This window comes from Ceraceosorus guamensis, assembly GCF_003144195.1.
Source record: "Ceraceosorus guamensis strain MCA 4658 unplaced genomic scaffold IE81scaffold_71, whole genome shotgun sequence".
Classification (NCBI taxonomy): domain Eukaryota; kingdom Fungi; phylum Basidiomycota; class Exobasidiomycetes; order Ceraceosorales; family Ceraceosoraceae; genus Ceraceosorus; species Ceraceosorus guamensis.
The window spans coordinates 3,372-30,970 of NW_020290066.1; the positions used below are offsets into that span (position 1 = coordinate 3,372).

The 27,599-nt window shown below is 56.0% G+C and overlaps 11 protein-coding genes across 11 annotated transcripts; 6 read left to right on the forward strand and 5 right to left on the reverse strand.

Annotated features, from left to right (window-relative positions):
- Positions 1-2,700: 2,700 nt before the first annotated feature.
- IE81DRAFT_368370 (putative ENA2-plasma membrane P-type ATPase) lies at positions 2,701-6,786 on the forward strand. Its single transcript, XM_025517142.1, has 4 exons — positions 2,701-3,307; positions 3,369-3,448; positions 3,535-4,277; positions 4,346-6,786. Exons 1-4 carry the CDS (start codon positions 2,918-2,920, stop codon positions 6,646-6,648), a joined length of 3,516 nt encoding a protein of 1,171 aa, XP_025367471.1. The 5' UTR covers positions 2,701-2,917; the 3' UTR covers positions 6,649-6,786.
- A 35-nt stretch (positions 6,787-6,821) lies between these two features.
- IE81DRAFT_232213 (hypothetical protein) lies at positions 6,822-7,710 on the reverse strand. Its single transcript, XM_025511130.1, has one exon. It carries the CDS (start codon positions 7,636-7,638, stop codon positions 6,994-6,996), a length of 645 nt encoding a protein of 214 aa, XP_025367472.1. The 5' UTR covers positions 7,639-7,710; the 3' UTR covers positions 6,822-6,993.
- A 1,841-nt stretch (positions 7,711-9,551) lies between these two features.
- On the forward strand, positions 9,552-11,141 carry IE81DRAFT_293563 (DAHP synthetase; the record flags this gene model as incomplete). The annotated part of the gene is made up of 2 exons (XM_025512000.1): positions 9,552-9,846; positions 9,910-11,141. 2 exons carry the CDS (start codon positions 9,552-9,554, stop codon positions 11,139-11,141), a joined length of 1,527 nt encoding a protein of 508 aa, XP_025367473.1.
- A 246-nt stretch (positions 11,142-11,387) lies between these two features.
- Positions 11,388-12,793, forward strand: IE81DRAFT_232251 (hypothetical protein). The gene has a single exon (XM_025511131.1). The coding sequence runs from the start codon at positions 11,810-11,812 to the stop codon at positions 12,704-12,706; it is 897 nt and encodes a 298-aa protein (XP_025367474.1). The 5' UTR covers positions 11,388-11,809; the 3' UTR covers positions 12,707-12,793.
- Positions 12,794-12,829: 36 nt separating this feature from the next.
- On the reverse strand, positions 12,830-14,509 carry IE81DRAFT_325669 (ras-domain-containing protein). Its single transcript, XM_025514593.1, has 6 exons — positions 14,341-14,509; positions 14,080-14,229; positions 13,871-13,902; positions 13,751-13,813; positions 13,508-13,665; positions 12,830-13,430 (listed from the first exon to the last, which is right to left on the reverse strand). The coding sequence occupies exons 1-6, from the start codon at positions 14,389-14,391 to the stop codon at positions 13,135-13,137; spliced, it is 750 nt and encodes a 249-aa protein (XP_025367475.1). The 5' UTR covers positions 14,392-14,509; the 3' UTR covers positions 12,830-13,134.
- A 337-nt stretch (positions 14,510-14,846) lies between these two features.
- IE81DRAFT_349350 (hypothetical protein) lies at positions 14,847-15,367 on the forward strand (the record flags this gene model as incomplete). The annotated part of the gene is made up of 2 exons (XM_025516382.1): positions 14,847-15,030; positions 15,114-15,367. 2 exons carry the CDS (start codon positions 14,847-14,849, stop codon positions 15,365-15,367), a joined length of 438 nt encoding a protein of 145 aa, XP_025367476.1.
- Positions 15,368-15,476: 109 nt separating this feature from the next.
- Positions 15,477-17,347, reverse strand: IE81DRAFT_232329 (hypothetical protein). Its single transcript, XM_025511132.1, has 4 exons — positions 17,079-17,347; positions 16,122-17,009; positions 15,941-16,042; positions 15,477-15,554 (listed from the first exon to the last, which is right to left on the reverse strand). Exons 1-3 carry the CDS (start codon positions 17,263-17,265, stop codon positions 15,972-15,974), a joined length of 1,146 nt encoding a protein of 381 aa, XP_025367477.1. The 5' UTR covers positions 17,266-17,347; the 3' UTR covers positions 15,477-15,554; positions 15,941-15,971.
- A 644-nt stretch (positions 17,348-17,991) lies between these two features.
- IE81DRAFT_325672 (BING4CT-domain-containing protein) lies at positions 17,992-20,346 on the forward strand. The gene is made up of 2 exons (XM_025514594.1): positions 17,992-19,568; positions 19,678-20,346. The coding sequence occupies exons 1-2, from the start codon at positions 18,240-18,242 to the stop codon at positions 20,224-20,226; spliced, it is 1,878 nt and encodes a 625-aa protein (XP_025367478.1). The 5' UTR covers positions 17,992-18,239; the 3' UTR covers positions 20,227-20,346.
- IE81DRAFT_325673 (hypothetical protein) lies at positions 20,277-23,001 on the reverse strand. The gene is made up of 5 exons (XM_025514595.1): positions 22,030-23,001; positions 21,666-21,955; positions 21,523-21,595; positions 20,818-21,452; positions 20,277-20,736 (listed from the first exon to the last, which is right to left on the reverse strand). The coding sequence occupies exons 1-5, from the start codon at positions 22,625-22,627 to the stop codon at positions 20,368-20,370; spliced, it is 1,965 nt and encodes a 654-aa protein (XP_025367479.1). The 5' UTR covers positions 22,628-23,001; the 3' UTR covers positions 20,277-20,367.
- A 456-nt stretch (positions 23,002-23,457) lies between these two features.
- IE81DRAFT_273994 (Molybdopterin binding protein) lies at positions 23,458-24,763 on the forward strand (the record flags this gene model as incomplete). Its single annotated transcript, XM_025511436.1, has 6 exons — positions 23,458-23,659; positions 23,757-23,842; positions 23,916-23,966; positions 24,037-24,135; positions 24,201-24,521; positions 24,632-24,763. Coding segments are annotated over 6 exons (891 nt in total), but the record flags the coding sequence as incomplete, so codon positions are not given.
- Positions 24,764-25,096: 333 nt separating this feature from the next.
- IE81DRAFT_325677 (ras-domain-containing protein) lies at positions 25,097-27,070 on the reverse strand. Its single transcript, XM_025514596.1, has 4 exons — positions 26,741-27,070; positions 26,462-26,630; positions 25,715-26,023; positions 25,097-25,635 (listed from the first exon to the last, which is right to left on the reverse strand). The coding sequence occupies exons 1-4, from the start codon at positions 26,768-26,770 to the stop codon at positions 25,502-25,504; spliced, it is 642 nt and encodes a 213-aa protein (XP_025367481.1). The 5' UTR covers positions 26,771-27,070; the 3' UTR covers positions 25,097-25,501.
- Between the last annotated feature and the right edge of the window lie 529 nt (positions 27,071-27,599).

Below are 27,599 nucleotides of genomic sequence, written 5' to 3' on the forward strand. Positions count from 1 at the left end.
CACCTTGCCTGGGGTACAGGTAAGCTGCAGCACTACAACCTTGACAGAGTTGCAGAGGAGCATGCACCTCAAATATCTCCCTTGGATGTCATTTAGGTCATGCTCTGACCCTAAGGCTACACTCATGTTACACACAAGGAACAGATCACTCCCCTTGATGTACAGCTCAGATCAGAGCTCAAGGTTCTCAAAAGAGGCAGGATAAACTCAAGCGTGCTTAGCACAGTGAAGTGCTGCTGCTGTTCCCTTCAGACAAAAGTCCTGACCTCAAAGCTGCTTTTGTGTGTAAAGAAATGAACAATGTTCACCTGCCAGTACAGGGTTCTGCTTCTTAGACAGCTCCAAGAATCCAACACAAAGCATGTGCGCTTGGTGCAGCAATGCGCCAACACGGCTCAAGAAGAGGACAAAGTAGCTGAAGAGATGGCACAAGTCAAGAGCGCCTGGTGCAGCAAAGTGCTGCTACTATCCCCTCCAGAAACTGAACAGTGTTGACCTGCTTGTGCAAGGTTTTCCTTCTCACACAACTCAAGGAATCAAGTCTCTGACATGTGCGCTTGGCGCAGTGGTAGCCAACACAGCTCAGAAGAGGAGAGAATAGCTCAAAAGGAACAACACAAGTCAAGAGCGCCTGGTGCAGCAAAGTGCTGCTACTATTCCCTTCTGAAATCACGCCCACGCTCATTTGTCAACGGGTTATGGTCACCAACGACTTGCACAAGCTGTGATGAGTGCTAGTCCGCACATGTGACTGAATAGGACGTAGGCAAACAGAGCTTGACAATTGCGCTACCGTAGCCCTTCAACGTCCTGCTGTATTTATTCGGGTAGCATGTTTACTTTCCGGCGGCATCTAACCCGCTGATGCGTCCCCAAGCAGCCTGCCAACTCATTATCGATCATCACAGAGTTGTTGACCTGGTGCTGATATGCTGGCAAGGTCTAGCTTGCTCGATGCGGCCCGTGTCTGACTGGTCACAAGATCGGCACTCCTTTTGACTCTTCTCTCAAGCTGCTGGGCTGCAGCGCAATTTTTTCCAATGTCAGCGAGCGAGAGCAGAGCTGAGACCGCGCCGCGGGATGTGTTGAAAAACATTTCCTGCGCTCGCGCAACGACATTCACGTGATTGGCTGTGTATCAAGATCGCGGGCAATGAGTACACTAAGCACCATAGTTATTATGCTCCAAGACGATGGCAGAAGCAAAAGCACACATTTTTGGTGGGCCAATGCGGGCGTCTTTGTAGATGCACGCACGGGTAACGTTTCAGATGTTTGAACTGTTTGTGTATGGTCGCCGTTATCGCTGCTGCGGGATCGGGCGTCCAAATCCCTTTCGGAGCTGATCACGACGGGCGAGCAATGTAAAGCATGAAGCGTCTGAAATGTATTTGTGATTGTCGAAGGATGCCAATTCGACCAGATGCCGATCGGGCCCCTGCTGAGCGAGTGTGGACGGTGATAACGTATATAGTCGGTCACGGCTCATATACTTGTATCAGCGCCGGCGCGTGTATGCGTGCCAAGTCTTGGCAGGGGAACCCGGATCAAGCCACACGCGGTCGCAATCCTTGCTTTTGCCGCCGCTTTCTCGGCAGAGGCACCTATAGCTGCGATGAAGCGGTCAAGTTTTAATATGCGAAATGAATGCATGCATGGCTGCATGTCAGTTGAGTGTATTACGAGCCCAAACCACTGCGCTGTTGCCTCTGCACGCGTGTGCACGCGGACCAAACATCATCACCACCCGCCAGCTCAATTTAAGTCTGCTGTTGCTGATGACGTCGCCTTTCGTCAACTCCGACCAGCCTTGTGGACCCAATCTACGCGCTTCGACATCACTTCACCGTACAACTCACGCGTGGAGCAGGGACGCCGTGTCTAAAGGCCGCCACGTAAATAAGGAGCTCACACGTTGGGGAGCCGCTGCCGGCGGAAGGCCGGGAGCAGAATTACCCCCAGGCACGCGAGCCACGGAATGAATAGGAGACGAGCCTTCAAGAAGCGACGAGGGGGAGAGCTCTGACGCTCGAAGCCAACGCTGGAGGTGGTGGATGAAAAAAGCGAATTCCATCGCCATGTGACCATTTGAGAAAAAAAGTAGTGCTAGTCTTGCCTTTCGACGCTCTCCTCACGGCAATCATGTGAATGACTCGAGGGATCACTTCCGCGGGTTGGAAGCCGAAGCCAAGGTTGTCGATGCAGACGCAACGAAAAGTCAAGACTCACACTGTCATATCATCGCTCTGGGCTTCTCGATTCTCGCTAGGGCAGCAACCAGAACAGCGGCGCTCTAGTTGCGCGATTGGAGCAAAGGGTTTGTAAGCGCGCGTGCCCTCATCAGCCACCGACGTGTTCGCACACGCGCTAGCGCCAAGCCTTGGCCTGCTGCATCCCGCTGCATGCGGCCGAAGCAATCTGAACGAACACGATGGGCATCTCCGCTGTCTTTGGCTCCCGTGACTTGATACGGATGCAGCAACGATGCTCGATTCCAGCTAGACAGCCTATCCTCCTCGAAAAGTCATCATCGCTGCAAAGACAGCTCTAGAGCCCCGGTTCACCTTCCGGCGCAAAACGGACTTCCGCAAGTCGAGAGTGTAGTAGTTGCCGCAATGCTTTCACCGCGCTGCCTCCACTCGGCAGCTTTTATATGCGCCAACCCACTTTGCCAAGCCTTCCAAAGGTGCTCCGCAATCATGCCATTCAGAATCACAACCGCGGACGTGGATCCGCAAGACTTATAAAGAGCGCGGTTGCCGCCGGATGTGAGGTGGGACACCCCATCTACAGCAGTTCTCCAAGCTCAAATACCTCCCGAGCCAGGACTAGCAAAGCGAACCCGATCATTCCCCTTCAACCAACATCACGCAACACCACACGTCATCCACACTTTGACGCGGCATCAGAGCACGTCATGGCACTCCCAGAGCGGGCAGACACCATGACTGGCGAGACAAGAGTCCAGCAAGGGCAAGCTCCGGCGCAAAAGGCGCAATCGTCTGATGTAGATCTCGAGAAGCAGACCCCAGGCGCTTCGGAAGAGTCTGGTGAGCATTCCTCTCCGAATGGCGATCCCACTACAGCGCCGCAAGGTCCGATCGAAAGGGAAGAGGCGATGAAGAATGCGTATCAGTACCCTTCCAAAGTCGTCGTCGAAGCTATGGGCTCAGACGAGACGCAGGGCTTGAGCGAAAAGGAAGTAAAAAATCGAGCGGAACAGTATGGACCCAACCAGCTCGAAGGCGGAGACGAGATTAGCAAGCTCAAAATTCTCATCCACCAGGTGGCCAACGCGATGACGCTGGTAAGTACGAATGGCTCCTTTTGTTGGCTCGCCCCGCGCTCACACGTAGCTCTCCGCGCAGGTCCTTGTGCTTGCCATGGCTGTATCCTTTGGTATCAGAAGTTGGATCGAAGGCGGTGTTCTGGCTGGTGTTGTCGCAATGTGAGCTGAGCGCGAAACAGAACGAGCTATCGACATGCGAGTCTAACTTTTCGAACCCTCCCCAACCTTTTCACACACACCCACAGCAACGTCTTTGTTGGGTTCTTCCAAGAGTTGAGCGCCGAAAAGACGATGGGAGCCCTTCGCAACTTGGCTTCGCCTACTGCCAGAGTCATTCGAGGCGGACACAGCTCCATCATTGCTGCCGGCGAAGTTGTGCCTGGCGATTTGCTCGAGCTTGTCACTGGCGACACTGTTCCTGCGGACATTCGCCTCATCGAGGCCATGAATTTTGAAGCGGACGAGGCACTCCTGACTGGAGAATCCCTTCCGGTTGCCAAGGATGCTTCGTTGGCCTACGGTCGCAAAGACGGGGGCGAAGTTGACGTTGGCGTGGGTGACAGACTCAACATGGCTTTCACTTCGAGCAACGTTACCAAAGGTCGCGCAGTCGGCGTCGTGATTGGCATCGGCATGCAGACGGAAATCGGCGCAATCGCAGAGGCACTGCGAGGCGCAGACAAGGACCAAAAGATTCGCGACGTGAAGCGCAACGCACAAGGCAAAGCTGGTCCTCACCGCTACGTGCAAGCTGGTGCCTTGACGATTTGGGACAAGCTTGCGGGCTTCCTGGGTCTCACCAAGGGCACACCGCTCCAGAAGAAATTGTCGCTTCTCGCCATCTTCCTATTCTTTCTGGCCGTCATTGCATCCATTATCGTGTTCCTTGGCAACTTGAACGGTGAATCATCTCCTTGGGGATCTCAGGAAGTCGGTATCTACGCCGTCGCTACTGGAACGTCCCTCATTCCCGCAAGTCTGACCGCTGGTGAGTCATCACTCCCGATGCAGGGAGAGGAGAGAAGCATAGCGCTGACATCGCCTTCCAACGCACAGTTCTCACCATTACCATGTCGATGGGCTCGCGAGCAATGGTCAAGCGTCACGTCATCGTTCGCAAGCTCGAGTCGCTCGAGGCCCTTGGCGGCGTCACCGACATTTGCTCCGACAAGACCGGCACGCTGACACAGGGCAAGATGGTTGTTCGAAAGGCCTGGGTCCCCGCCACCGGCACCTACACTGTCGAGGAGACCAATGAGCCATTCAACCCTACTCTCGGTAACGTCACACGCGGCGAAAAGGAGCCCCGCGACACCCCCAAGGACAAGTACGGCCGACCGCTTGCTGATCAAGACGACGAGGGCGAGGTGGTCACAGATGGCAGCGCTGGTTCGAGCAAGGTCAAGGACAATGAGAACTTTGTCAATTTCCTCAACGTATCTTCGCTCTGCAACTTGGCGAAGGTGTTCAAGGAAAAGGAGTCGGGCGATTGGACAGCTCACGGTGATCCAACTGAGTGCGCTATCCAGACCTGGGCGTGCCGCTTCGGTTGGGCTCGTCAGGGTTTGACGAATACGCAAAAGTCGGACGATGGAGCAAACGATGAGACTGCAGAAGTGCCAGATGACGAAAAAAAGGAGGCTGTCAAGGAGCAGAACAGAGATGTTCCCTGGAAGCAGATCTCCGAGTATCCCTTCGACAGTTCCCTCAAGCGCATGGCGGTCACGTTTCACCACAACAAGACTGGCGACAACTTTGCCTTCATGAAGGGCGCTGTAGAGCGCGTCTTGGATGCCTGCACTCACGCTCAAATGGCAGACGGAAGGACCGAGCTGACGGACGAGATTCAAGAACAAACTCTGGCCAATATGGAGTCGCTCGCAGCCCAAGGCCTTCGAGTGCTCGCGCTCGCTCAACGACCGCTGGAGAAAAGCGAAGCGAGCCAAGGTGCGGATCTCGAGCGTGACCACGTCGAAAAGAACATGACTTTCCTGGGACTTGTCGGTCTTTACGATCCTCCCCGCCCCGAATCTGCACCGGCTGTCAAGCTCTGCAAGACTGCTGGAATCGTCGTCCGCATGGCAACCGGCGATCACCCTGGAACAGCAAAGGCAATTGCAATCGACATTGGCATCGTGCCCAAGCACACGCAAAACTACTCGAAGCGTCAGCTCGACTGCATGGTCATGACCGCTTCGCAATTTGACAAGCTCTCGGACGAGCAGATTGACGATCTTCCCGACCTGCCACTCGTCGTCGCGAGATGCTCGCCGCAGACCAAGGTGCGACTCATCAATGCACTGCACAGACGAGGACGCTACTGTGCCATGACTGGTGACGGAGTCAACGACTCTCCCTCGCTCAAAATTGCAGATGTCGGGATCGCTATGGGCCAAGCAGGGTCTGACGTCGCCAAGGATGCATCCGACATTGTGCTCACGGACGACAACTTTGCCTCCATTCCCAATGCGATCGAAGAAGGACGTCGCATGGCTGACAACATCAAGCGCTTCGTGCTGCACCTGCTCGCTCAGAATATCGCTCAAGCTTGCGTGCTTCTCATCGGCTTGGCATTCAAGGATGCCAGTGGCTTCTCGGTCTTTCCGCTTTCGCCCATCGAAGTTATCTGGATCATCCTCGTTACCTCTGGTCTTCCAGCCATGGGTCTGGGTCTGCAGCAAGCCGAGACGGACGTCATGAGACGTCCTCCCGACGATCTCAAGTGGGGTCTCTTTAACCCCGAACTCATGATCGATACTGTCGTCTACGGCTTTTGGATCGCAGCACTCTGCCTCGCCGTCTTCACGCTATCCTTCTTTGGCTTTGGCACATCCGTCTACGGCTTCGAGTGCAATCGTTCGCTCACTTACGACTCGAGCTGCGAGGACGTCTATCGATCTCGTGGAGCGACGTTTGCCTTTCTCACTTGGGCGTCCGTCATTCTCGCTTGGGAAGTTGTCTCCATGAGACGTTCTTTCTTCCGCATGGGCAAGGGTCACTCTCTCTGGACGCAGTGGTTCCACGACACGTGGCGCAACAAGGTCCTCTTTTTCTCCGTCGTCTTTGCATTCTTTACCATCTTTCCCATCCTCTACATTCCCGGGCTCAACACGCTCATATTCCTTCATCAAGGTCTCAGCTGGGAATGGGCCATCGTCATTGTGGCCACCATTCTGCTCGTCTTTGGTCTAGAGGCATGGAAGATGGGCAAGAGATGGTGGTTCAAGAGGGTGCAGGTCGAAAGAGACACGGTCGCAGAGAGTGAGGCTGCCGCAAAGCTGGACATGACCCCTGCACCTACCCTCGAAGCGCTCTCCAACCCCATCAGACGCAAGATGAGCGATGGCAGTCCAGCCTGATAGAATCAAAACACTAGTATACATGCATAGAATGCTTCATAGACGCGAGGAAAAGAGATGTTCGTATCTTGTACTATACCCCGCTGATGTCTCCCAACGATCGGAGACGGAATGCCACCTTATTGATTCGAAACGTTTGAGCGTCCGCAAGCTGCTGCCGTCGTGTAGGCCGAGGGATGCTTGGCAGATGAAGGAGTTGTCGGGCTCTCGAGATGAGCAAGACCACTTGATTCGAGACTATTTCGTTCTCCCATTACCGCGACACGTCACGATGTTGGCCAATTGCGCTTTTCAAGGCGGACCTCGGATTTCACAGCGCTAAATGTACCAGTAAGCAACGCCGTTTCATGGTCGCGCATCGCGGTTCGTCGCGGCGGCGAGCCATTGTAGCGCAAGCTTGGCGCGATTGCTCCTCTCGTCTGTGGAGATATCACTTCTCCGGCCTTCGACAGTGAGACTGTGCGGATGGAGGAAGCTGGCGAGCCCCAAAAGTCGTCTGTCGCTTGTGGACTGTTGGTCTGAGGGCGTGCAGACGTGTATTTCGCACGACTCGGAAAGAAGACACAACGGCGAGTCTTGTTGCAGTCGAGGGAGGATGCGCGCAGTCATTTCGGACGCGATCTGGTCTGCGGTCGAGATGATGACGACGTCTGCAACGGCCAGCATCTCGTCGACGTGTCGAAAGACGACGACGCTGCTGCCAACAAAGTATTTTTCGATCGTCTCGAGGCACCTGTGCGACGCGTCGCTGAGTAGTATGGGATGGCCAGGGGGAAGCATGAATCGCAGAGCGTCTAGACATTGTTGCGTTGCTGGAGAGAGACCTACAAACGCAAAGATGGGCAGACTGCGTAACCTGTGCGATGCGTGGCAGCCAAGTTGAAGAGCTTCGTGGGTGCTGCGTGGGCGGTCGGAAGGACTATGAGAGTCTGCGTAGACACAAAGGTCCGCGGTGTTGTGACGATTGTGCTGCAGCAAGAGACCTGGCATGGTGAAATTGATCTGCGCACGTATTTGTCGCAGTCGAGCCGAGCCGAGCAGACCAAAGCGCTTGGAGAAGCCTAGATTGGGAAGTGAGAGGTCGATCGAAGCCAGCGCCTATTTATCAAGACGTTTGCAATGCCACGCGGTTGCACCTGGCGCTGCCGCAGAGTACGACATTGTCCTGCGAGATTGGAGGATCCCAACCCGGGCCGCACCTCCTTCGGCGTGAGCCGCGCGCCGCGTGGATGCCGATCCCCGAGCAGGAGCGAGCGGATGCAACCCGCCGCGAACCAAAGCCGTGGTCCAAGGTGCCGTTGTCAGCCTTTGCACGCGGAATCTATGGTCGACAGAGAGGCTTGCACGGCTATAGACGCGTGACAGATCACACACCCAATCGTGAGTGACACTTGCAACGATGATGTGCCTGGCGCATCAGGTCGGCGTTGCCCTGGCCGAGTGCGCGATTTGCGCTGAGCGGCGCTGACAGATGCCTTGAGTTGATCCGCAGAGCACGTCACCCTCGCATCTTCGACCACGGGGGGGTGGGGTCGGATTTGCACGGCTTCGATGAAAGAAGAGATCGGGCTGCCCACCTCAACGCCTGACATTGATGCTTGATTTCCTGCAAGGCATGGACGGCTTGCTCAGCCCCGAATCACGAATCACGAACCAGTGAAGGGAGATGGCGTGCATGCTGTATATATGAAGCTGCGGCGCGGCGCGGCGCGGCGCGTTGCCGCGGTCGGGCAGCGCGTTGGAGTTCATCACCGAAAAGTCACGGGCAACGCCGCGGCTGCTGCTGCATGTGCTGCGCGCCCCCAGCAGGAGCAGCAACAACAGGCACATCGCATGCTCGGGCTAGTTAGTGCGTGTGGTGGGCATCCCTGAACTCCGCTCGCTCCCGATACAACAATGCTTGCTCACAACCACCACCCCCGCTCGCTGATGTGCGAGACTGCATGCGTTGCGAGTGCATCAGCGGCTACTCCAGGCAGACCATGCTTGGATGCATCTACGTGGTGTATACGTCCTTCAGGAACCGAGGAACCGCATGTGAATAAGGAACATCGGCTACTCACGACTCGCACGGTCTGGTGTTTGGTGCCCCACCAGGTTGCGATCAAGCGTCTGCTAATCAATGCCGGCAACGCAAGGCACCCGTGAACGGAGCTCGGCGGTGACTGCTGGCGATGAGTCTCTCGACATCACGAGTGCCCACCAAAAACGTAGCAAGCCCGAATGTCGTCCTTATCGCCGAAAGTGCGAGGCCAGCTTTCGCCGATCGCCAATGGGGACATAATCGTCGTCGGAGCAACGTCCCGAGGTGCGCCTCGACACGAAGAGACCCTCATCGCTCCTTCGATGCCGAGTGTATCAAGCTGCGTACCGTTCCATCACCATTCTGCGCCCTGCATCATCGCCTTGCCATTCTTGGCATCGCCTCCTTTTCCATTGCGCTAGACTATTTCGCAGGGCCGCGCCATCCCGCGTCGCCGCTCGAAAGCCTTGCGAACACCACTCGCAGACAATTCTCGACTTGGCGTTCCAGCTGACTCGAACAAGACTCGGGCCGACCGGCATTGGCAGCCAAGCTTGTGCCAGACAGCAAGGAAAATGTCCCGATTTTGGCTGATCGGTGAGCTTTCCGCCGTGCGCGGAGGGTCATAGGGTCCGAGCAACCTTGTCCTTGCTTCCACGTTACCTCAGCGCGAAATGCCCGCCGCTCTGACGCGCCGCACGGCCAATCGATCGATCGACGTCGGGTTTGCGTAGCAGCGACATGCTGCGATGGCGTCCTGCTTGAGATGCCCTATAAGAAAGCTAGAATCGTGTCCTCACATTCTTCAACGACTGACGGTACAAGCAACTTGCTTCAAACTTTGAGCTACGCCTGCCACAAGACTCATCAACGTATCAGTATGCCTGGCATCACTAGACCAGCCCTTTCCCTCGCAGCCTCCAAGGCCCGATCGAAGCCAGCAAAGACCGTCTCCGCAAACGAGAATCTCGACTGGCACCCAACTTCCTGGCGCTCCAAGCATCTTGACCAGGACATTGTCTACCCAGACGAAGGCAAGCTGTACCAGGCTCTCAGCAAGATCAGCCGCCTTCCTGGGCTCGTGACTCCTGCCGAGATTGAGCGCGCTCGCGAGGACTACGCCCGTGGTGCTCGAGGCGAAGCCTTCTTCATCCAGGGTGGTGACTGCGCCGAAGGTGAGTAGGCGGTGCGTGTGGCAGGATCGACATCACGATGCTCACGCGTGTCTCGTCTCTCAGCTTTCGACGAGTGCAATGAAGAACACATCTCTGCCCAACTTCGCGTGCTTCTTCAAATGAGTCTGGTCATCTTTTTGGGCGCCAAGGTTCCCATCGTCCGCGTCGGACGTATCGCGGGCCAGTACGCAAAGCCCAGAAGCAAGCTAATGGAAGTAGTCAATGGAAGAGAGTACCCATCGTTCCGTGGAGATTCGGTCAACGGCGTTGCACTGCACGATAGACAGCCCAATCCTGAGCGCTTGCTTGCTGCACACTTTCACAGCTCCTCGACTCTCAATTACTTGCGCAGTCTGAACTGCGAGCAGCAAATCTTCAATGCTGCCATCGGAGAGCTCGACTTTGATGCAGAGTCCATCGTCGACGACGTGCTTCGACTCAACGCCTACAAGTTTCATGCTCGCATCGAGGATGTCATGCTGGCGTCGGCGCGCCAGGCAGACGCGTCGGACGTCAAGTCGCTAGAACGCCTGCAGGAAGCAGTCGGAAGCGAGATGCTCTGGACCTCTCATGAAGCGCTCAACATTCCCGTCGAAGAAGCCAGCATCCGCACAGTCTTGCACGATTCCACTGGCGACTTGCGTCACTACAACACCTCGGCTCACATGCTTTGGATAGGTGAGCGCACTCGCCAGCTCGAAGGCGCCCACGTGGAGTTCATGCGCGGTATTCGTAATCCCATCGGCTGCAAGGTCGGACCGAGCATGCAGCCTGCCGAGCTGGTGGAGCTCCTCGACAAGCTCGATCCTCACTTTGAAGATGGTCGCGTTACGCTCATCACACGTCTCGGTGTCGACAACGTCGAGCGCTTCTTGCCCGCTCTCATCGACGCTGTCCAAAAGTCCGGACATTGCCCTCTTTGGCTCTGCGATCCTTGCCACGGCAACGGCAAGACGACGTCGAATGGAGTCAAGACTCGAGATTTTGCCGACATGTTCGGAGAGATTGAAAAGTGCATCTCTGTACACGGTGCGCTCGGCAATCCTATTGGAGGCCTGCACCTCGAGCTTACTGGTGATAAAGTGACGGAATGCACGGGCGGATGCATCCCTCTGGCTGAAGATGGTCTGGGGGCGGCTTACAAGACTTTGTGCGATCCCAGACTCAACGCCGAACAGAGCTTGCATCTGGCGTTGCTCGTCAGCCGCAGGCTCGAGGGCGACAATTTGCACTCTCATCTCGTTTCTACTGCCAATTCGGCGGCCAACTTTGTGGCGGACACTCCTGCCGCCTAGGCTCTGGCAAGCTCCCCACGCTTACTGGTCGTATGAGCAAAGAAAAGTGCGCGACTGTGCTTCTCGGCCAAGAACTCGCTCCATGACTCCAACGACTGCTCGCTCTCCAGATCAAGCAAGCCGAGGAGGTCCTCCCTTGCTCGCCTTGTCCACCTTTGCAATCTCCATTCTCCCCGCGTAGAAGACTCAGACGCTGCAATACGATTCACATAGACACTTTCGGCGTGAGAGATCAATTCGCCACCTTGGGCGCATGCAACGAGCTCTGTGCTGTGCGTGCTCATGCGCGAACTTGATCGTCCCGAATAGCGCCAGTCCGCGTCTTGAGCGGGTCGGTGGCGACAAGCGAGCCGAGACACTGGAATGCGGCCGGTGCGGACTCGGGTGAATCGCTTGGTGCACCTTCCAAAAGGTAGCGCGGCCGCCTGAACTCGATCAGCTCGACGAGCAGACGCTGAAATCGCCGGGCTGCGCCCCGCATCATGGCTTTCCCGAAGCATGCTGGTGGCGATGCCAATACCGTAGCGGTGCAAAACTGGTCAAGAGTCTGAATCCAAGGTTGGCGTTTTGCGCACATAAGAAAGGGAGCAAGGGGGAATTTGATTCCTCCTCGCCAAGGACGTGCTTTCAAATAGGCACGAGCTTATGTCGCACGCTCGTCTGCCGCCATGTCAGTCCGTCCAACCTGCTCGGGCCGCGCTGGTAGCTCCGCAAAGAGAGCGTTGCTGCTCGTGCTGATATGCAGCAGCTTGCTTGTGGGAGCAGCATCTTGCACCCGCACTTTTGCTGCGAGACGACTTGACAGGCGCAGCTCTTCCTCGACAGAAACGTCCGGCATCTCGACGGATCACCGCAGCGGCGAGAATTCTCAAGGTCGACGCGTACGGGCGCGATGGCGAGGACATTACCCGTCCGGCAGTGAGACGGGCAGCGACGGTGAGGGCGCCAGCAGCAGTCGCTCGGATCTTTCAACAGAACCACACCTTTCCGCCTCGAGTGGCAGTGACCATGGTAGAGCCGTGTCGCCAAGCGATTATCTACCACCACAAGATTTGCGCCTGCTACCGCCGCCTCTGGAGCACGTTCCGAGCGGTCTCTCATCCACGCTGATTTCGGGAGCAAGAATCCACGGCGAAGAATCGCCGCCCTCTTTGCATTCTGCAAGCTCCAACGCATGGGCTACGCCTCTCGAAGTGGGAGGTCCACACACGCCCGATTTTCTACCTGGCCATTCCACCTCCTCGTTGCAGGATTCTACATCCTCTATCATGCCTAGTCGCACCTCCAGCAGCCCAGCAAGAATATCGACGCCCGAGCGTGCAAGAATTCTTCGATCTTCCTCTTCGCCATCCCTGTCGACGCATCGACGTGGCGTAGCCAAGCATCTCGTCCAGACCAATCCTCGATGGGTTCTCTCCAGTGGCAGCAACGCGCACCTCCCAGTGCATCAGCTGGTCAACCGACCGGCTTTCACGAGACATACCCGAGGAGCGTACTTTTTGAGCGATGCTGGCGCCGAAGCCCGCGCAAGGGATGCGATTCATGGGCTGCATCGTGCACCATAGTGGTGGAAACTGTGCGCCGTTGCAAGTATCAAGATGAAAATCATCTCTCGAACGTGGAGGTCGTCGACATCTGAGGCGCCGACACCTCCCGCGCGCGACGCGAACCGTCTCTCGGGTGAATTTGTTTGCATGCGTTACATTACACTTGTGGTGTGGTCTGAAATAAATCGTACAGGCGTTGAAGTCGTGATTTTTGTACTCACCAGTCGCTCGTGTAGGTGTGGGTCTGGTGAATCGATGATGCTGCGAAGCGCGCGTGTGCATGTACTGTTGGAAAGCTAGCGTGTTTCCTGCGCCACGCCTGGACAAGCGATTGGCATCGGCTAGGCGAAAGCAATGTTTGAAGATGAGCTCAAACCAGCTCAGGGACACGACCAGCATTTGGTGCCGAGTCGTCAATTCGCGATACGTGCGAGCCTGCTTCGTGCTCAGGTGTTGCAGCATCCGTTCATTCTCTCCTTGAGGCCTTTGAGGCGTCCGCCTTCTCTACCCAGGTCGAAGCGGCTGTCGAATCCTCTCCCATTACCAAGACCCATGGTAGAAAAGCCGCTCCTGATGCTCATGCTTCCTCCAACGCCCCTGTCGCCATAGGAAATGCCGCTACCAGGCTTTTCGGGATCGATGCTACCAGATTCGATCGAGAGGAGAATGCTCTTGGCTGCCAAGTGGAATGGAGTTTCGACATTTTCGCCCGAGAGCGACGAGGTCTCGAGGTGAAGCGCGCCTGTGGCAGGGAGAGGGATCGCGCGCTCGAACAAGGCTCAGATCGACCACTCACACTCTTCCAACAGAGCAACTCACCATTATCGCGCGCCCATCGCTCCGCTTCCTCTTGCGCGACTTCCCTCTCATCCTCTGCCCGGTCGAGCTTGTTCCCCACAAGCACAACAACGAGATCGCTAGAAGCTAGAGATCGCGCATCCGCCAACCAGCGTGATAGCGGGTCGAACGTTGCTCGCCTTGCATCGAAAGTGTTACCAACGTGTTCAGCGATGGAGCACCACTACGGGCGACTCCGAGGCGATGCGCGCAGGATGGACTTACTTGGTAATGTCGTACACCAGCAGGCAGGCGCATGCTCCTCGATAGTAGCTACGAGTCACCGATCTGCGCGGCGGTACATCTGAGCAACGGCAGAGCGGAACGGGAGAGTACAAAGCTCACCGAAAGCGCTCTTGACCCGCCGTGTCCCAAAGCTGAATGATGCCGTGCGAGATAGGGTAATGGGTGCTTGACAGTGAGCAGTTGTCGCATCGAAATGTCTTGCACTCCATCAGACGCGCCATCTCATCTCAGAGCCGTGGTAGCAAATGTACCGAGTCGAGCACCTGACCCATGTATGCGATCCCTTTCCGTCAGCAGCAGCCACTCACCTGCAACTTGACGCACGTCTTGCCAACCCTGAGGACTTTGGAGCTGAATTCCACTCCGATGGTGTGCTGAGACTCTTCCTTGAATTCTCCATACACAAAGTGATGCAGCAAACAAGTCTTTCCAGTCCCGCTGTCTCCTATCAAGATCATCTAAGCGAGGGCGGTAATGGGAGGAGGTCCTCAGAGAATTGAACACGCAACGGCTGCAGAGACATGCTCGTGGGGAGAGAGTGGTCGAGCACTGCACTCCACTGCACTCACCTTGAAGAGAAAGTCGTAAGACTGCATCTCGATGGGGGACGTGCTCGACATGCTGGGCAGCGTGAGACGTTGATGTGGGAGGTGATGGTGGAGAGCGTCGATTCGTCGCACACGCCTCGGCGTCGAGACTCGCTCGCACTTCTCAAGGGGTCATGATGGAGTTGAGCACAGTCGTTTGGGTGCTCCGCCTATCTTGATTGATGAGAGCTTTCTATCAAGTCGCACCGATGCACGCATGCATGCATGCACGCAGCCCGCTCCTGGCTGGCATTGGCCTGAGCGTGCAGCGAGGAGGGCCAATTTGCGACACGTGACAATGCTGAGCATCAGAATCGAGAATCGACGTCGTGTGGAGCGTTGAATGCGTACGTCTGTCTGACCCTTGCAGAGGAGCGTCATCACTTCATCTTCCACCGAACACCCTGACCCCCTTCGTAGAGACTCCTGACTCGAACCAACACGACAGCGACAGAGTACACCTCGAAATATCTGGCTGGCACGCGGCAATGCCTTTTGATCCTCCATCTCCTACAGGCACGGCCTCCTTGCCCATGCGAGAAGTGTCTTTGGTCAGCAAGCGCGCTCAGATACGCGGAGCAATCAGCGCCTTGTTTGCGGGCATGGTGACCGGGCTGCTCTGTCAACGACTCCTGCGCGTTCCATCCAAATACATACTGGCAAATTCTTTGCGTGAGTGAGCTGTGCGCACAACATTGAGGAAGAGAGCTGTCAAATGGTGCTCACTCGACACATCACCCGGCGCACACATGCAGTTGCTGCAGGCGCGGCAGGCTACATTTCCGCCCGATCTGAGCTTCGAGATGGTCTATCAGAGCTGGAGAGGTCCATTGCTCTTCAAAGAGGTCACTCGCCCAATCTGCGAAAGCTGCAAGTCGGACAGCAGCTCAACGATGACCAGGCTTCTGCAAATGAGTGGAGCACGGCAAACGAGACGAGGTTCGAGGCGGGAGCGGGAGGAATGAGCGAATTTGTAGACAGGTATGCTACTACAAGAGGAGATCATTGAAAAGAACGCCACCTAGATGTTGATCGGGTGGTGATCGAGTAATCAGCACAGCTATCTAGCACAACCTCGAGCATTCACCGCCTCTCGGTCAGTCAGCCCTTTGAGCGAACGGGAAAGAGCCAAGGCTCGCGTGGAACGCACACGGGCGCGATTTGCAAGCGATGCTCATCGGAGCGTCGCGATGGACCTGTTTTGAGGTGGAGTTGCAAGGCTTTAGCGTTTCCAAACAGGACCCAACTGGCCGCGTGGTCCGTACAAGAACAATTGCACCTGCATTGGCCATGAGCTTCATGCCCAGCTCATCACGTGCGAGCACCCTGCTCTGCTCATAACAGCCAGCGATGGAACCCGACGCACGTCGCACACTCGCATTGAGGGCGACCGGCTTCTCGACGAGGGGCGGTCACCGACAGTAGGCCATTCGTATATCGCCACAGGGCGGTCAGGGCACCTATCACCCACATTGCGCTCTCAGCTTTGCGCAAATCTCATCGTGTTCGCCTGCCCTTTCGATTCTACTAATGTAGGACCAGGCTCTCCGCGTCTAACAGCATGGAACGGTGCAATTGCTACGGTGAAATTGGCAAGCGAGTCGCTCAAGACATCAAAAAGCAGAAGCAGAGAAGAGCAGAGCAGGTCCTTGATTGGCTGTTCTTCCAAATGCGGCGTGCGAAGCTGCCCGAATACATCGACGAATGCTCGACTCGAATCAGCATGGCAGAAGTCTGGAAGGAAGCGGCGCACGCATACTCACATGCACTTCTACCGAATGCCGAGTCCTTCTTGGGCACGGGCGCCCTTCCCCTCTTTCCTCTCTTGCCCGTCAACTTTTTGTCGCCCTTGTAGAATTCTCCACCGGGCAAGAATGCAGGATCTTCCATTCCCAAAGGATCATCCGTCGTCTTCTTGGGCGTCGCCGTGCCCTTTACGTTTGTCTTGCGAGCCCTCTCCTTGACGGCTTTGCGCGCGGCTTGTTCTGCGCTATACAGCTTGAGGGATCGTTTGAGAAAGGCTCGAGAGCGAGCTGCTGGACGTGTCTCGCCTGCTCGAAAAGACACGGGTTGGGGGAGTAGTATGTCTTCACGCTCTTCATGGTGCCTTGTCATCCTATCGGGATTTGCATCCTCATGCGAGCCTGGCAGGTCTATCCTTGGCGCCGCGGCAGATCTGACCACTGTCCGTCCGTCTCGCAGCCTCTTCATGCTTTCTCCATCTCTCCCTCTCACTACACCACCCTCTCTATTCTTTCTCTCTTTCTCTGCCCTGTGCACCTGTCGTCTCTCCTTCAGCGCCTCTGCCAATTCTCCAGCTGTTGTCGGTCTGTTCGATATCTCAGATCCATTACCTTGCAGCGATGCTGCAGATCCAAATACGCTCTCGAAGATTTTTGGATCTAGTCGAGTGGATTGACTAGTAGCGGTCAGCGATGATACGACTTTGTCCTCCTCCTCCTCTCCTGAAAGTCCCGATAGTGCTGCATCGCCCCGAGTAGCTTTAGCTTTGAGAATGGATTTGGAAGCTAATGCGGCGGTCTGTCGAGCTTTGGCTGCCCTGCTCCTCGCGGCTTTGCGGCTAAGAGTGCGAGGGGGAAGGGTGCTGCGGTCAGAACGTTCGGAATCGCGTACGAGCGCCGAGCGACCGACTTGCTTGCCGTGTAGAAAGACGTTCAGGAAGCGTTCACACACACACACACACACACACACGAACGCACCTCTTTTCTTCCTTTTCCTCTGCTGCTCTCCTTTGCTCCACGGCTTTCCTGCTATTGACGTTCGAAGCCTCTTCGGGCGCTTCATCTTCCTCATCGTCATCCGCATCGCTCTCTTCGTCGTCATCCCGCACCTGATTCGAACTTGCTCCCAAGTCATCGGACCCGGTTCCGCCGACGAGTCCCACATAATCCTCCTCTTCTTCTTCACCAGGCAGCTTCAGCTTTTTGCTATTGCCACTCAAGGACAACGAAGGATCGAATCCTCCCAAAGCTCTCGATCTGCGAATCGCAGCAGGGTTGGTCGTTGCCGACGCCGCTTGCGAGCCTTGCGATCTGGACGTTGCTGACCCTTCACCCGCATCTGAGTTTGCGTGTCGGTCTCTCTTGAAAGAGCGCGCGTGCGATCGATCGCGCTTGTTGGAGAGGGATGCGGAGGCGCTGGGAAGAGCCGATGTGGATGGCAGCGTTCGACGGGTCATCTTGTCCGAGAGCGGGGGGATGATGAGAGGCCCACTGCACGACTTGGCTTGCAGGAGAGCTGGCTGTGTGATGTCCTGGGCGTGAGGGTAGCTGGTCAGCGAGGTGGGTGTGTGCGATGCAACGTGCGTGAGTCGTGGAAGACAGTGCGTGCAAGCGAGATCTTCGCCTGCAGTCGTCAGTGTGAGTGTGAGTCCACCATCCATCGTGAATCACCCACGACTGTGACTGTGACTGGATGCTGTGAATTCAAATTCCAGATCGTCGAGAATTTTGGGCGGATGAGGTGACCTCTCGTGCGATAGAATGCCGCCCGCGCGCGGCGATCAAGAAAAAGTTGCTCGAGACGATGACCGCGCCTCATGCACGCAAGATTCGGGATTCGCGGTTGGAAGCTTCAAATCGTTGTCAGCAGCTCGTGACCAACAGGCTGCACCCACGATTTTCCGCTTTCTACCCTCACCCGCTCATCACTTCGCATTTGCTTGCGCGAGGTGCTTAGTCCCACTTGCGCCCTCAGTTCAGCCCTCATCCCTCGGTATGGATCCTGGACCATCTCGAAGAAGTCTCGGCGGCAATGGAGGGGCACAAGGGGAGGGGAACGGTGGCGGAAGAGGAAAGAAGAGGCATGGCGCAAGAGGAGGGGGAGAAGAAGGAGGTTGGGGCAAGCACACGGCGCAAGCCATGGAATCGCAATCCAATTCGATTCATCGCACGACCAATCTCCCCAAATCGCTGCAGCAGTCCATGCCTCTGCCGGAAGCTCGAGCGCCCAAGTCGTTGGGACGCATCCAGGACAAGAAGTTGCGAGCTCAATTGAGCAAAGCTCATTTGGATTCCAAACGAGCCAAGGAACAAGCCAAGTTGGCCGACGAATACATCCATGCGCCTCAGGCTGGTGAAGAGGCGGGCATGATAGAGGTGGAGAGCAATATGGAGAGGACTGCGCGTGTCACCCAGAGGGAGATCAGGCAGAGCATCGCTTTGGACGCAGCTACAAAGTCCTTCTCCCTCGATCTGTCGGCCAACAAGGGTAACAGTCGCAATGCGCCCAACGCCAGTCTGGGACCGTACCGCGCAGACTATACGCGCAATGGCAGACATCTACTGCTGGGCGGTAGAAAGGGTCATCTGGCAGCGTTCGATTGGCAGACGGGTCAATTGCTGTGCGAAGTGCAAGTCAAAGAGACTGTGAGGGATGTGAAGTGGCTGCACAACAAGTCCTTCTTTGCAGCAGCGCAGAAAAAGTACGTCTACATTTACGACTCTTCGGGGGCAGAAGTGCACAGGCTTAGGGATCACATAGAAGTGACCAGGATGGAATTTCTGCCCTATCATTTCCTCCTCGCGACCGTGGGCAACGCTGGGTGGCTAAAGTATCAGGATACCAGCACAGGAGGTATCGTTGCTCAACACCGGAGCGGATTAGGCGCTTGCCACACTATGGCACAGAATCCACTCTCCGCCTTGATACACCTTGGTCACGCAAATGGCACAGTGACCATGTGGACGCCGAACTTGTCCAGCCCCGCAATCAAGATGTTGGCGCATCGAGGACCTCTGAGCGCCATTTCCCTATCGACGCAAAATCAGGGCAGAGATATGGCCACTTCTGGTCTGGACGGGTCCGTAAAGGTGTGGGACATTAGGATGCTCGGCCGAGGAGCTCTTCGTGAATGGCAAAGCCGCAAACCTGCCAGCGATTTAAAGTATTCTCAAAGAGGCTTGCTGGGCGTAGCGTGGGGGAGTCACGTCTCCATCTACGATCCCAAAGCCCCGTTCAAAGCTGCAGTCACTCCCGGTCCGTACCTCACAAACGGCTTTCCCAGCGGTCCGCCCATCAGCATCAACTTTTGTCCATTCGAAGATGTCCTCGGCGTCGCTCATGCGAAAGGCTTTGACTCGCTCGTCATTCCGGGCGCTGGTGAACCGAGATACGACTCGACGGAGATTGATCCCTATGAGGGGAAAAATAGCAGGCGGGAGCGCGAAGTGCACGCTCTGCTCGACAAGGTGAGTCGGGGGAGCAATTGTCACCGGCGAGGTTTATCCTCGCAGCATTCGCAGCTGCCGGCACTTGCTCACGCATGTAGGACCTCTTGACGCTTCTACCTCGACGCAGATTCAACCCGAGATGATCACGCTGGATCCAGAGACGTTGGGTCAGATTGATCACTCGACGGCAGGCAGCGCAGCTCCCCGCGAGGAATCGCCCACGCCTTTGGGTGGCCGACAATTGGCACGTTCTTCGGATGGAAGGCCGTACGCCCGGCTTAGTCGTCTCGAAAGGCTGCGTTTGGATGGCCTAGCCGACGAAGGTCCGGATGCCGTCATTCGGCCCGTTGGGGATGTGGACGAAACGGTGTCCGGAGATGGGGGCATGATCGCGGGGACCAGAAGCGTGGCGGTCCCAAGCGAACGATTGGTACGTGAAAGGGAAAAGAAAAAGGCGAGGGGCAAGAATAGCAGTTTGAAGAGATATCTTAGGAAACAAAAGGTCAATGTGATCGATCCCAAGGCACTTGCGGCTAGAGAGAGGTTGGAGAGGTCCAAGGAACAGCAGGCTACCATCAAGGAACAAAAGAGAAGAGAAGAGTTGGGCCTGCCTCCCATCGAGCAGGACCATAGTGCTCTTGCACTCTTTAGCAAGAAGAAGAGAAGAGCTGGATAGGCTCGTGACAGTAGAGCATCTTTTGTCATCCATGCCACCTGTACTCAACATGAAGCATCATTTTCTGATCGTTGAGACTTTGCACAGCCCCCAGATGCGGTCGATCGCTATAATACAATGCGTAAGAGTGCTCAAAGGAGCTCAAGACCATAGCTCGCTCTGTGACGAAGCATTCGGGTCGTCATCATCACCTTCTTCCTCGCCTCCTTCGCCCTCGTCTTCCTCTTGTTCGTCATTCTGCTCCTCTTGCCGGGCCTCTTCGGCCTCGTCTAGCTCGTCTCCATGATCCTTCGCCCCTTCTTCTTGCTGCACGTCCATGCCGTGCTCGTCCGCCTCGGATTCGGCTGCGCGCCCGGTTTCATTCTCCTCTTGAAGAGCAGCATCCGCATCAGCCGCTTCTTTCGCTCGTACTTGGGCGCGCGCTCTTCGCTCGCTGCGTATTTCCTGTAACTGTGCTTGTTTGAGACCGCGCTCCGTCGTCAAGCGCTTCAAGGCGTCCAATTGGCGATTCTGGAGCGCGCAGCGAGTAGCAGCACGTCAGAGAGACGTTTCACTAGCTGAAGAAAAATGTCACAGAGCTCTGGCACTCACCTTGATCACGATATTGGTAGCAGCATTTGCTTCGTTCGTCTTGCGTCTGACCAGCAATTCCATCTCCTTGACCGCCGCTTCCACTTGAGATTCTCTCACTCTTCGTTCGCTCTCTTCCGCATCCACATCATCATCATCATCGTCCAGATCCGGCCCATCTTGATCATCCCCTTCTCGAGCTTCCTCATCGTCCTCTCCTCCAGACTCGTCCTCTTCGTCCTCATCTCCCCAGAGATCTCCATCTCCCTCTTCCGAGGTAGCTCTGGCAGAAACGCTTCGTCCTCGACCGCCCCGCGTGTTCGAAGTGGTGACAGAAGCCGAACCTTCGTCTGAGCCCGACTCCGAATCTGACGCCTCTCCTCGCATCACAGCTTCCAATTCTGCAGCGAGCGCCATATCCACCATACCTTCACCTTCGCCTTCTTCTTCGTCTGCATACTCTTCCCGCCCTTCACCTTCAGTAGGAGCTACCGATCCGTCTCGGTCTTCACCGCCTTCGCCTCCGTCATCTTCGCCATCTCCCTCATCCCTCTCGCCATCTTCATCGCCGACCACCGAAGCGCCTTCTCCAGCGCCACCTTGAACCTCCTCTTCGTCTCCACCACCATCAGATAGATCGGCCACGTCGATCATTTCTATGCAGCGTGATCGTGCAGCGTGAGTGGATGCAAAGCGGGTATGACAGTCTGACGAGCCACGACTCACCGTACTCGAGCTTCTCTGCCCGCTTGTCGTCTGCTAGGAGCCGTTCGACCTCTTTTTCGACCGTTTCAATGACCTGTGCGCAGGGACGTGGGCTTAGGCCATGAAGTTCAAACAAAAACACGCCACACTCCAGCATCGCTCACACGTTTGTTGGTGCGCTTGCGGAAGCGCCTCTTCCTCGCGTATCTCATTGGAGGTGTGATACCGCTGTCCCAGACGTACGCGTCGGCACCTCCGCCTTTGCGATCGTTTGCGTCTTCCTCTTCCTCCCTTCTGTCGCCATCACCTCCGACTAGAAGCATCTGACTGATATCGGCAACCTTGAACAGTTGACGACCGTCCAGCGTCTTGTGCGTCTCTAGAATCGTGGGCAGGTCCACCAATTTGGCCGGCAACGCCGTATTACCAATCTTGAACGTCGCTCTACGAGAGTCTAGGATGTTGTGCTAACAAGGTCAGCAGATTCGCATGGCATGTAGCGGATACGCTGCTTGTACACTCGCTCACCTTTGAACTTGAGCTCGACATTCGCCTTGTCTGTCCCAACTGCGCGATTCCTGACCCATCCTCTCAAGGTTTCGAGTTCTGGACTGCCAGCAGCAAGTCTTAGAATGAGCTGCTCCTCAAAGGCGACGCCAGATCCCTTGCCATCTTGAGCTTCCGGTCCATCTTTCGCCACAGCCTTGGCGACACCTTCGTCGTCATCATCTGAATCATCCAGCTCCCTGGTGTAGCCCTGCATGTATGCCTCGTTCTTTGGTCCCGTGCCCGAAGTATTTCCTCCCGCACTGCCAATCGTAGATTTGAGATTGAGCTTCAACCTTCTCGCCAGACCGCCGCCCAATAGACTGGCAGCACCAGTCCCGCCATTACTTGTACCCTTCCTGCTTGATCCTCCACCTCCCTCAGCTCGAGTCTGCTCGGAGACAGCTGCAGCAGCAGCCACAGCAGCAGCTCTAGCCGACGTCCTGGCAGCCGAGAAGCCACCTGCCGCTGCTGTGCTCTGCGCAGTCCTCTTTCGTCGTCTGCGCGCAGTGCTACCTCCATCCGAGGCTGAGTCTGAATCCGCATCGTCATCTGAATCTGACGATGAGGGCCGATTCATTGCTGCGAGAGCGAGAGCAGAGGGTCGACGTGCTCTGTCTGACGACCGAGCTGCCGTCGCTGGTGCTGGTGCTGGAAAAGGCGCGGACATCGATGTCGGTACAGCAGCTGCAGATGGGGCAGCTGAGCTCGGACCCGCAACTGGCGCTTCGTTGTCCACTTCCATGCTGACGGGCGTCGTGATCAGTCCGTCAGCGTGTGGCAGAGCAACTCGGGAACCAGGCGGCAGTGGTCAATTGTACGGGAGCAATCTTGCTTGAAGTGGGAACATCAGCTTCGCTGACGAACAGGTGTTTGGGCCGGCAGCGAAAGTGTTGTGATGTGGTAAAGTCGGAGTCAAAGTCGAGTCCACGTCACACAAGTGTGAGTGCGAAGATCCGCAAGGCTTCATCTGGGGCTCCTGCTATGGCCGCGTGACTATGCATGCAGCGCATATATCCCGCAATCGGTCATCAGGGAAGCGTGCATCATGTGCATGGGCGGCCAATGCGCGTTACCTCAGCCTTGCCCGCGCCATTCCTCCACTTTGCACCATCATCCATGCCATTCGCTCTCTCAATCGCACTCACATTCACACTCACGACTGCATGTGACATCGAGCCCGACCTATCGCATTCATTGGCAACCCTTCTTAGTGCAGACCAGCTTGCTTCTTTCGTGGTTGCGATTATCGCACAGATGCGCAACGTAGCGATCGCAGCACGAAGTATAGGCGGATCAAATCGCACCCCATCTCTCGCTACACAGAGGCTCCAGTCCGTCCAATCGCATCTCGTCTCCTATCGCAACATGGCATCAACTACCTCAGCCAACAATAGCGCTGGTGGAGGAGCATCATCAGCCCCTTTCAACCCTGATCAGATGCCCACCTTTGACCCTTCACCCATCAATCCTGATCCTTTGGGAAAGGACAAGTACGTGGCCTCGGCAGGCTGCATTATCATCGGCGACGAGGTCCTCAATGGAAAGACCAAAGATAGCAATTCCAACTATTTTTCAAAGTGGTGCTTCAACCTCGGAATCGATTTGAAACGTGAGTGCGTGTGGCTACGTACACGCATGTAGGCGGTGCCCGCTGGTTACATCTCACCGGAACGCCCGCTGATCGCAATGCTCCGATCCGTCACCAGGGGTTGAGGTCATTCCCGACGATGAGGACGACATTGTCGAGACGGCCAGGCGCATGGCCAGCAAGTATGACCTCGTCATCAGCTCGGTGAGGTCCGCTTGCGTCCGTCGAGATTTAGCCGTGGGGTTGATGACCTCATGCTTTGGCTCTGCCATCCTAGGGTGGCATCGGACCAACTCCGGATGATATCACGTATCAGAGCATGGCGAAGGTGAGGCGCCTGTCGCGCGCACATCGTCCCCAACAGACTTAGGCTCATTGTCTCTCATCTCGTGTGCCAGGCCTTTTCGGATGGGAAGCTCGAGCACCATCAAGAGACGCTGAGGCGCATGGAGCTGAACCTCAAGGCTCGTAGGCGAGACGTCTCGGGGACTGAAGAGGTGAGCGACAAGGGCAGGCAGCTTCTCGAAGGCTCGCTGACATGTGGTACAACCTCGACTCGCAGATGATGACCGCTCGAAAGCGCATGGCCTTGTTTCCCGTCTCGTCATCCAACTCTTCCGTCGAGGTAATCTTTCCCACCACGCAGCTCTGGGTTCCCGTCGTTCGTCTTTCTGGAAAAGTCTGCATCTTGCCTGGCGTGCCTCGACTCTTTGAAGGGCTACTCGACGGCTTGGAAAAGTACGTTCCCATTGATCCCAACAGACCTAGACCTTATCGATTGTTGGTGCACACCAAATGGCCAGAAAGCAACATTTCTCCTTTCTTGGTCGAGTTGACGGAAAAGTGCAAAAAGGAGGGCATCAAAGTCGGCAGTTATCCCAAGGTAAGTTTGGCGTTGTCTGAGCGGGCACCTACGGGGGCAAATGCGCCAACGTCTACAATCAACGATGCTGACCTTGCGTCTGTGCTTGATCGGCTCCGCTCGCCCATCAGTGGAACTCCGGCGTGGACGTTTCGCTCATCGGCGAAGATTTGGCCCGCCTACAAGAGCTCGGAAGCGAAGTGGAAAAGGCGGTGGAGGGCAAGATCACCACGGCTGGCAAGATCGGCGAAGAGTCCAGTTGAGATGAATCCTTCTTTGCGTGTGATACAACGAACGACGACTACATGCCCTCCCCACTCTATGGTCGTGCTAGCGCTCGGCGGAAAGCTCCACCCGGGAGCCTTTAGCATTTGCCTTTGCGTCCCATTCACATCACCGTGCCGCACGGAGAATGCCCGTTGTCGCTTGGGCCCTCGCACCCCACATCGCTCTCTGTCCTTCTCGTACAATGTTGCCATCGAATGCCTGACGTCCGATGTCCTCTCACTTGCTTATTTTGACACCGCCTGAAAGAGCGACCATGCTCCTGAAATGATTGTCATCTTCAACACCCAGCTTGCACGCACGCGCAGTGAGATTCATGCGAATCATTACACAGCGAACACGCACTGCAGGTGCTGCCTCGTGGACAGCAAACTTGGAATCCCACATCACACCATGCGTATCTTGTTACATAACTTGGAAAGACAAAACAGCCCGGGAGTCGAAGAGTCGAGGAACAGAGAATGGAGTCAGCTTGCGATGGGTGAGTGGGAATCAGCTTGATGCAGCAGGGAGTCTGTGCGTGCGCTAGCAGGGTAGGAGCACGCTCTGCACGAAATGCCTCTGTGGGCAACCGACTTCGCAGCTCGCGAGCAGGATGGCTGCTTTTTTACAAAGTCCCGACGGCTCCGCCAGCCCTTCTCGCTCTGCAAAAGGCCCCCAAGCACGCGCTCAACCCCTTCTCGCGCCCTCGTCAGCGTCTAGGTAGGACCGCCGGTCTAGCAGCATCCGCCCTTTTTGGCGTTGCCTCCATCATCTGCCGATGGTTGCACTGTGATCGTCTCTCCGCCGCTGGGCTTGATGACATCGTCTGAGCTTTGCAAAGCCTTGTTTGAGACGATGCGATAAATTTCTGAGAGGGTTGGACAGAAGGCACACCTAGTGAGACATCCGCACTTTGAGATCGGCCTCACAATCGCACTCCGACTTACCAGTCAAGATGTTCTGGAAAGCCTGTTCGACATTCGAAGCGTCGAGAGCAGAAGTCTCAATGAACGAGAGGTTATTCTCTTGAGCAAAAGCTTTGGCCTCCTCGGTGGGCACAGCGCGCAAGTGGCGCAAATCGCTCTTGTTTCCGACCAACATGATCACAATGTTGCTGTCCGCATGGTCCCTCAACTCTTTGAGCCAACGACTGACGTTGACGTATGTCGGGTGCTTGGCAATATCGTACACCAGCAAGGCACCTACAGCTCCTCGGTAGTAGGCAGATGTGATGGCTCGGTATCGCTCCTGGCCAGCTGCGAGAGACAAAAGCGCGTGCTCGATCAGCATCGCTAGGCGCTCGGAGGGGCAGGTACAATTTCTCATTTGGGCAAAACCCTCGAGCCTGTGCGCTGATGAGGCACGACCCGGCCAAGCTGCACGGTGCGGATGATAGGCTGTGGTAGAGGTCGGTTGCGCCCGTGTCCATGCGAGGCCTTGCCGAGAGCCAGCTGAGGTGCGACAAATCCATATGGATGCAGATTTCATGCTATCGCAGAGGCGCTCACCGCTCACACCTCAGTGAGATACTGCGGATGGCTTCCAAAAAGCACCGCTCCTTTTAGACGAGAAGCAAGTGGCCTGTCGCCGCTTTCGTTGTCGTCTCTCAACCAGGCTCCACGCGTGTGCGTTCCTCTTTAACACCGAGCGATCAAGCATACATCCTTGTCCGCCCGGAGAGCTCAGGCACTCACCAGTGTCCCAGATCTGAGCCTTGACAGTCTTTCCATCCACAGCGATGGATCTAGTGGCGAACTCGACACCAATAGTGCTCTTGCTCTCCAGGCTGAACTCGTTCCTGGTGAATCGAGACAAAAGGTTGGATTTACCTGTGCCACTGTCTCCGATCAGAACCACCTTGAACTGAGGGTGCGCGCAGACGATGTGGAGGAGCACATCAAAAGAGTGGATGATTGAGCATTTGTGATCGTGCGTACAGTGAGCATATGCTCAAACGTGACCTTACTACTTACCAGAAAGTCGTAATTGGATTCCGCAGCCATTTCGTCTGGATGGTGAGATGGCAGCTGTCGGTTGTACTGGCTAAAGTCCTGCAAATTCTTTCCCAAAGTGTGCTTGGGTCACCTGGGAATCGGACAAGAGACTCGAAGACAATCTGTGTACCGGGTCCGGTGTACGCGTGACTTTGATCTCCGTGCGTCGGATGAGCAGATCTACGCCAAGGTGATGTATGGAAAGCTTTCGATTCAGATGGTGGTGTCTGGAGTGATTACTTGAGACCGGCGCTGAAGATGAGCAGATTGACGAGCGCAGTCGCCATGTGTCTTGACGAAAGGGTGATGGTGGAGTCACGTTGAAGGGTGTGCACGCTCGGCATCAGTCACAAGCTCAAAATTGGAGGCAACATGCAGCAGCAGCGATACACCGACTCGGCGAGCCCACGCATCAATCAGTCGTGAGTCAAGTCACGGGTCACAAGTCTTTGTCTCACCGCCTGCCCGCGGTAGGGCTGTGTGCGCGCCGCGCGTTGATGCGTGTAAAGACCGCGCACAACACCAGCAAAGGCGTGACCGGACAAGGCGCGCATCCCCGCCCGCGTCGTGCCCATCAGAGGAGTCCGCAGACGCATGATGCACTTGCCTGCATGAGCCTTATAATCATGACTTGCTCGACACGCCTGCAAGGATATTCACATTCACGATTGCACAGCTCTTCTCAGCCTTTCTCCAGCGCGCACGACTCTCAGCTGCATGGCTAGCTGGTGTCTAGCTGGCCATGCATGATCGAGCACACTCAAGGTCCGCCTTGCTAGCAGCAACGCAGGCCGCTGGCATTCCCCAGACATATCGGACACGTGAGATCACGAGCGGT

Bases quoted from the DNA above. Each gene is read 5' to 3' on its own strand.
- IE81DRAFT_368370 (XM_025517142.1), top strand. From the start codon at position 2,918: ATGGCACTCCCAGAGCGGGCAGACACCATGACTGGCGAGACAAGAGTC. The intron at 3,449-3,534 runs GTGAGCTGAGCG...ACACACCCACAG, and splicing joins CTGGCTGGTGTTGTCGCAAT to CAACGTCTTTGTTGGGTTCT. The intron at 4,278-4,345 runs GTGAGTCATCAC...TCCAACGCACAG, and splicing joins TCCCGCAAGTCTGACCGCTG to TTCTCACCATTACCATGTCG.
- IE81DRAFT_232213 (XM_025511130.1), bottom strand. From the start codon at position 7,638: ATGCCAGGTCTCTTGCTGCAGCACAATCGTCACAACACCGCGGACCTT.
- IE81DRAFT_232251 (XM_025511131.1), top strand. From the start codon at position 11,810: ATGTCAGTCCGTCCAACCTGCTCGGGCCGCGCTGGTAGCTCCGCAAAG.
- IE81DRAFT_325669 (XM_025514593.1), bottom strand. From the start codon at position 14,391: ATGTCGAGCACGTCCCCCATCGAGATGCAGTCTTACGACTTTCTCTTC. The intron at 13,814-13,870 runs GTGAGCTTTGTA...ACCGCCGCGCAG, and splicing joins GCGGGTCAAGAGCGCTTTCG to ATCGGTGACTCGTAGCTACT. The intron at 13,431-13,507 runs GTGAGTTGCTCT...TCCCTGCCACAG, and splicing joins GCGATGGGCGCGCGATAATG to GCGCGCTTCACCTCGAGACC.
- IE81DRAFT_232329 (XM_025511132.1), bottom strand. From the start codon at position 17,265: ATGTGGGACTCGTCGGCGGAACCGGGTCCGATGACTTGGGAGCAAGTT. The intron at 17,010-17,078 runs GTGCGTTCGTGT...ACGGCAAGCAAG, and splicing joins GAGGAAAAGGAAGAAAAGAG to TCGGTCGCTCGGCGCTCGTA. The intron at 16,043-16,121 runs GTGAGTATGCGT...GTATTCGGGCAG, and splicing joins GGCATTCGGTAGAAGTGCAT to CTTCGCACGCCGCATTTGGA.
- IE81DRAFT_325672 (XM_025514594.1), top strand. From the start codon at position 18,240: ATGGAATCGCAATCCAATTCGATTCATCGCACGACCAATCTCCCCAAA. The intron at 19,569-19,677 runs GTGAGTCGGGGG...ACCTCGACGCAG, and splicing joins TGCACGCTCTGCTCGACAAG to ATTCAACCCGAGATGATCAC.
- IE81DRAFT_325673 (XM_025514595.1), bottom strand. From the start codon at position 22,627: ATGAATCGGCCCTCATCGTCAGATTCAGATGACGATGCGGATTCAGAC. The intron at 21,956-22,029 runs GTGAGCGAGTGT...ACAACATCCTAG, and splicing joins TGTCGAGCTCAAGTTCAAAG to ACTCTCGTAGAGCGACGTTC. The intron at 21,596-21,665 runs GTGAGCGATGCT...CCCTGCGCACAG, and splicing joins GCAAGCGCACCAACAAACGT to GTCATTGAAACGGTCGAAAA.
- IE81DRAFT_325677 (XM_025514596.1), bottom strand. From the start codon at position 26,770: ATGGCTGCGGAATCCAATTACGACTTTCTG. The intron at 26,631-26,740 runs GTAAGTAGTAAG...GCGCACCCTCAG, and splicing joins AATCCAATTACGACTTTCTG to TTCAAGGTGGTTCTGATCGG. The intron at 25,636-25,714 runs GTAAGTCGGAGT...CAACCCTCTCAG, and splicing joins TTTCCAGAACATCTTGACTG to AAATTTATCGCATCGTCTCA.